Genomic DNA, 6296 nt, shown 5'->3' with positions numbered 1-6296 from the left:
AGCTAGGTGTAGAATTGAATCACAATAATTGAGTCAGTGTGGTTCAGTCAAAGACTCCCTCTGCCTGTCTCCTTTCCCTTCCTCTGCCTCCTCCTTCTCTTCTTCCTCTCTCTTTCTCTGACTCTCTGTATGCCTGTCTCTCCCTGCTTTAACTACATTCTTTCCATTTCCTTTTACCTCTCCTTTCTGTGTTGAACACAGACCTTGTGTGGCATGATTTGAGCTCCAGTCTTTGTGACTTAAAGTCCTGCACTGTATCTATTACCCCATGCTGCCACTCAAGTGATTGGGATGTTCATTGTTTCTAGGCCAGCACCTAAAATAATTTTTATATTTCAATTTGTTTAAAGAAAAACTCTATGAAGAAACAACAATGCTGAAGGAGTTCCAGATCTCCCTTTCAATCTTTTTGCTATTTGCTTGTGGATTCCTGATTGAAATGACCCTGAAGCCCAGATGTTTCTTTTCTTGCACACCTATATACAAGACCATGATGAAACCTGAGAACATTTTGAAACATGACAGAAGCATTGTATTTCTGGAGACCACCGATCAGTTGGAGCCTTCTCCCTTAGTTTCATGTGCTGTTGAATCTGCAGCTAGAATTTACCCTGAAAGACCTATTATTTTTTTGATGAAAGGGCTGGATAACAATTCTATTCATTTGCCACTAAATGCTACCTATCCAGCCTTTTCCCTCTTGTCAGCAATTAAGAATGTTTTTCTTTTCCCTCTTGATATGGAAACTTTGCTGAAGGAAACGCCCCTCTTCTCATGGTATGCTCAAGTAAGTGTCTAAAGGGTAAAAAAGAAAATAAAATTCATGTGTCAAAGACTCTCTCCCTCTCTCTCTCTGTCTCTCTCTGTCTCTGTCTCTGTCTCTCTTCTCTCTCTCTCTCTCTCTCTCTCTCTCTCTCTCTCTCTCTCTCTCTGTGTGTGTGTGTGTGTGTGTGTCTGTCTCTCTGTCTCTGGAAGCAGAAAGATTTTTCTTTGATCCTTGAGCAAGACTCCATCTTTTCCTCTATTTTATAGGGGTGCCCTTGAGGAATTGGGTACATCTTTCTAATGTCACCATATTGAGCCTCCATTCTGATGTGTCCTCCCCAGGATCAATCATCAGTAATTGTTAGGATTTTCTTTATGTGACTGATTGTACTGGTGATTAGTATCGTAGTACCATTTACTAAATTAACATCAATAAGCTTTTCAAACATAGGGATAATTACAGAAGATACAAAGAGTAGAAGTACAAACACATTTCCTTGAACCAAAGGCATATTCTCCCTTCTACCACCTCAATTCTAGTGGAGAGTGGGCTCAAATTTAAAGCATTTACAATAAAGCATTTGCTCAGTAAACTTTACTTTCAAATACACATAGATAAAGTTGTTCCAGAAAACAGTGTCTCAGTTACTGTTTAGATTCTTTGCTCAGCTTGATGTTGTAAGTAGCTCCTTGGAAGTGCCCTGTTGCAAACTCTAGTTTGAATTCCCATCACTGTACCTTTTGAGATCTCAAAAGGTCATAACCTAGTCTTCCCTCTCTCCAACATAGCTTCACCTACAATAGGAAAGAATAAATGTGGAGAGGCAAAGAAACAGGGTTGCCATATTCACTTCTGGCCACATGTGGGTTCTGTTTGGGAAGAGAAGTAGCTAACAACAGAAAACCACTCCCATGACTATCATTGCTTGCTTCCCTCCCTACCTATAGGCCTATAGTTGTTCTTGCCACAAACACCAGGAACAAAGAGGCCTCCTCTGGCTGGTGAGTGCCCTTTGAATGAATACTCAGTTCTAACTGAGCAGCCAATCCAAAACTTATTTCTTCAGTATGAGGTGAATGGACTAGAAACCATCAAAAATACCTACATATAATTTAAAATCAAGGAGGGACCTTTCATTCCACATTATTAGGCACTTCTAAAAAGTCAGCTCACTAGACAAGATTGTTCCCAGGACCCAGCCTTCACTGGAAAGTCCCTCCTTACCCCAGTACACCTACCAGAGATGCTTGAAGTACTGCCTATGAAGGTCCCTGTGACAGTGTCTCTTCCTCCTAAGTCCTATGTAGGATTGCTGCTCTCTGTACCCTAGTAATAAAGGTAGGGAAAGGGAAGAGAAATTTCTGTTTCTCTTTCTCTTTCACTCTCTTTCCCCTCCCCACTTTCCATTCCCTTTCACTCTCTCTCTGTCTCTCTCTGTCTCTCTGTCTCTGTCTCTGTCTCTGTCTCTGTCTCTGTCTCTGTCTCTCTCTCTCTCTGTCTCTCTCTCTCTCTCTCTGTCTCTCTCTCTGTCTCTCTGTCTCTCTCTGTCTGTCTCTCTCTCTCTGTCTCTCTCTCTCACTCTCTCTTCCTCTCTCTCTCGTTCTACCCCCCTCTCTCTCCTTCTCCTTCTCCTTCCCTCCCCCCCCCCCACTCCTGATGGCTCTGCAGTATAATCACCCTATCTTCTCATTTCTCAGTCCTGATTGGTAAATCTCTATAGAGCCCTGAAAACTTTCATCGTCCATTGATCTGGAGTAAGATGGGGGGGGGGGGGAGGGAGCCCTGAGCTCTCTCTTTCCTTGTTCAATTCTTCTCTGTTCCTGGCCCCCTATCCATCACCATGTATATCCTTTATGGCAGACACAGTTTATGTTCCTCAGTTACTCAAATGGGGAAGGGAAGGAGGGAAGAAGAAGGGGGCAAATATCTTGTTACTTGCTACAGAAGATATTTTTTCTTTTTCTTTTTTTGGAGTAGTGTAAGTATTTAATAAATTATTTTTTCTCCTTCTTCCCTATTCCCAGAGCTTAGCACAGAGCCTGGCAACAAAGGTTTTTTTTTTCATTTTTCTTTTATTTTCTTTTTAAAAATTAATTTAGAATATTTTCCCATGGTTACATGATTCATGTTCTTTCCCTCTCCTCTTCCCTCCCACCTCCCTGAGCTGACACTGGGTTATAGATGTATCATTGTTCAAAACCTATTTCCATATTATTAATACAGAAGGTATTTCTAGAACTGTTCTTTTTTTTTTAGTTTGTTTTCTTTTAATCTCAGTTGATTAAAAGATTTTTTTAGAACTGGATTAAAAAATTGCAGCTAGAATCTGGGAATCTCAGGCCAATGAAGAACCTAGTAACTTTCACTTTTCTTTTTTGTTGGTTGTTATTAGTGTCTATTTATTTTTCTTTCTTCTTGAGCATAACATACTTATTTCTTAGAAACAATTTACATAAAACCAATTTAGAAAGTATTGACAGTAATGCTACATGGTATCAGCTCAGACTTAGAAATGACTAAAATTTTTGCTGCTAAGGGGACATAGGAATTGGAATCTTCTTTTGCTACCAACAATGCATGATGAATCAGTAAAATTTCAATTAAACAACTCATTTGCCAAACAACATTGTCCATCTAGATTTAACTAAGGCATAGCTATAAATTAAAATACTGAATTTCAGGATCACCATTTTCTTGTGTTCCAGGATCTAATTTTTGCATGTGTATGGTTATGATGTATATGATTACATATGATTAATAATGTATGATTAAGTATGTTTGATTAATAATAATTTTTAGAGTGCTTAAAGGTTTGCAAAATGCTCTACATGTGCTCTTTCCTTTGGTCCTCATGGCAAACCTGGAAGGTAGGTGCTATTATTGTTCCTTTTTTACAGATGAGAAAGATGAGGCAGAGAGAGGTTAAGTGATTTGCTCAGACACCACACAGCTGGCCAGCTGGTGCAGGTTTGAAGCAGAATTTAAACTCAGGTCTCCAAATCCAAGGCTTTAGCTACTGGACTACCTCCTGTACTACCAACTGCCACCCCAACAAGAATCTTAAATAAAAAATGAGAAGAGTGAAGATGATACTAATAGTAGACATTTATATGCAGTTTTAAAGGGTGCAAAGTGCTTTAAATAGATCCTCTTAGTTAGGATTTATAACCACCCTTGAAATAGGTATTGTATGTATTTATATAATTTTTACACATGAAGAAACATGCTAAGAGAGGTTAAATTGTCCTGTTATGCTGGGCCTACAAGAAACAACAAAAAGGTTGGCCATTTGTAACTGTATTACAATGATAATCTCAAAGTGCTGGTTTACGTGAAGTTTTGTAACTTTGAGGGATGCATCCTGGGTTAAACAATTAAGAGGAGTACAAATATCATTACAGATAAATATTTTGATTGAGATGATATCTGAGGTTAGGAAGGACTAAATGCAGATCTCCCAAAGACCATTGTCTTGGGTTCTGCCAACTGTTTGTGACTCCTGGACCCAATGCCTTTGCATTCTCGTCTAGACCATATCTTCTCGGACAAATAAGATTGGCCTAGTTCCTTCAATGCAAATTTTGAATGAGATGATCTTTCCAAGTAAAAAATTCTTTTCTTTTGATTCTTTGGAAGTTGCCATTGTGATCATTGCCAGTCTGGGAATTATTTTTACTAAAAAAATTAGCTTTGTTTTTTCTCAGAAGATTAATTTCTATTTATCTCTGCAGGTCAATTCCAGCGCAGAAAAGAGCTGGGTTCACATCAGTTCAGATGCTTGTAGGCTTGCTTTCATCTGGCGATATGGTGGAATCTACATGGACACCGACATAATTTCCATAAGATCCATTCCAGAGGATAATTTTCTGGCAGCACAAGCTTCTAAATTCTCTAGCAATGGGATTTTGGGATTCCACCACCATCACCCTTTCATTTGGCAATGTATGGAAAACTTTATTGAGCACTACAATGGGGACATTTGGGGCCACCAGGGCCCTGATCTAATGACAAGAATGCTGAAACTGTGGTGTAATCTTACAGATTTTCAGGAGGTGAGAGACCTTAGGTGTCCATATTTCTCCTTCTTGCATCCCCAGCGGTTTTACCCTATCTCCTATCCAAATTGGAAACTTTATTATCAGGTCTGGGATGTAGAACCAAGTTTTAATGACTCCTATGCCTTGCATTTATGGAATTACATGAATCAGGAGAAGAAGGCTGTGATTAGAGGGAGCAACACATTGGCAGAAAATCTTCATCGCAAGTATTGCCCCATTACGTACAAGAATCTCATTCAAGGCAAATAGAGAATGAATAAAGGAGAACAAAATGAATCCATGCTAAATAACAGTAGCAGTAGTTTCAGTCCTGTGGTTTAGCAAGTACATTAAATTAGATATTGCCTTTCTTTAAGATACTTTTACTTTTTTTTTTTGAGACAGTCTTTATCTCACTCAGTCTGAGAGTGAAGCAGTCACTCATTGATTAATCCCAGTATTATGGTCATGGTCATCCAGCTTTTGTTTGAAGAACTCCAGTTAGCTCCCTCACTACCTCCAGGGATAGCATATTTTATTTTGGAATGCTGCCAATTATTGGGAAATTTGTCATCATTATATTTTCTTTTATTTTTTCACATTTTCTTTACTTGGCATCATTATATAATTCTTTTCATATTGATTTATATTTCTGCTATCCTTTTTAATAGCATAATAGTATTCTATTGATAAATCATAATTAATTTCAATATTATTATCTCAGTTCTAAGCTGATGATCCAAAGACTGCTCTCATTTTTTTGTTATTGTAAATTCAGAAGTTATGAATATTTCTACATATTGGCCTTTTTTTCTTCTTTTAATAATATCCTTAGACCATTGTCCCAAAAGTAATATTATTGGGATAAAGGATATAATCAGTTTTGTGACTTATATGCTGCTGGAATTTTTCTATAAAAATATTGCTCACATTTATTGTTCTATTAAAAAAAGAAAGTATTTATTTTCTCTCAGTCTGTTAATACGAGATTTAAATAATTTTAAAATTATTTTGGCCAATTTGATAGTATAAATTGCTGCCTCAAAATTGTTTTAATTTGTAGTATTTTTATTAGAAAAAAATTCCAAGGGAATTTTCCAGAAAGAATGTTTCTTCTTTTCAAATACTGTCTTTTCATATCCTTTGAACACACTGCAGAAAGACATTATTCTTATAATTTGTATCAATTATAGATTCTGTATGTCAAATTTCGACCAAATGTATCAATCACAAAGATTTTTTTCTTGTCTGTTTATTTTGGCTATATTTTTTGTTGCACAAAAATCTTTGAAAATTATTACATGTTAAAATCTTTCTCTTTTGCCCCAAATATTTTTTTTTCTGTTTTCATCAACACTCTTTCTCTTCTTCATAATTGTGCAGATAGCAAAGGCAGTGTTTAGTTGAATAGGTTAACTATAGATTCAAAACTGCAAAAGGAAGACAATGAGACCAAAACAGGAGTGATGGACCGAGATGCCAGGAAAGAGTCG

General features: G+C 37.2%; 1 protein-coding gene across 1 annotated transcript; it reads left to right on the top strand.

Moving 5' to 3' along the window:
• Positions 1–361: 361 nt before the first annotated feature.
• Positions 362–5414, top strand: A4GNT (alpha-1,4-N-acetylglucosaminyltransferase). The gene is made up of 2 exons (XM_056793663.1): positions 362–787; positions 4498–5414. The coding sequence occupies exons 1-2, from the start codon at positions 374–376 to the stop codon at positions 5071–5073; spliced, it is 990 nt and encodes a 329-aa protein (XP_056649641.1). The 5' UTR covers positions 362–373; the 3' UTR covers positions 5074–5414.
• The last annotated feature ends 882 nt before the right edge of the window (positions 5415–6296 follow it).

Source organism: Monodelphis domestica, chromosome 4, assembly GCF_027887165.1.
Source record: "Monodelphis domestica isolate mMonDom1 chromosome 4, mMonDom1.pri, whole genome shotgun sequence".
NCBI lineage: Eukaryota > Metazoa > Chordata > Mammalia > Didelphimorphia > Didelphidae > Monodelphis > Monodelphis domestica.
The sequence above is the reverse complement of the archived record's forward strand: the minus strand, read 5'-3'. Positions and strand labels throughout refer to the sequence as shown.

What these genes read in the sequence shown, in the direction of transcription:
- A4GNT (XM_056793663.1), top strand. Translation starts at nt 374, where the DNA reads ATGCTGAAGGAGTTCCAGATCTCCCTTTCAATCTTTTTGCTATTTGCT. An exon ending in TCTTCTCATGGTATGCTCAA is followed by an intron (nt 788 to 4,497) that starts GTAAGTGTCTAA and finishes TTATCTCTGCAG; the next exon opens with GTCAATTCCAGCGCAGAAAA.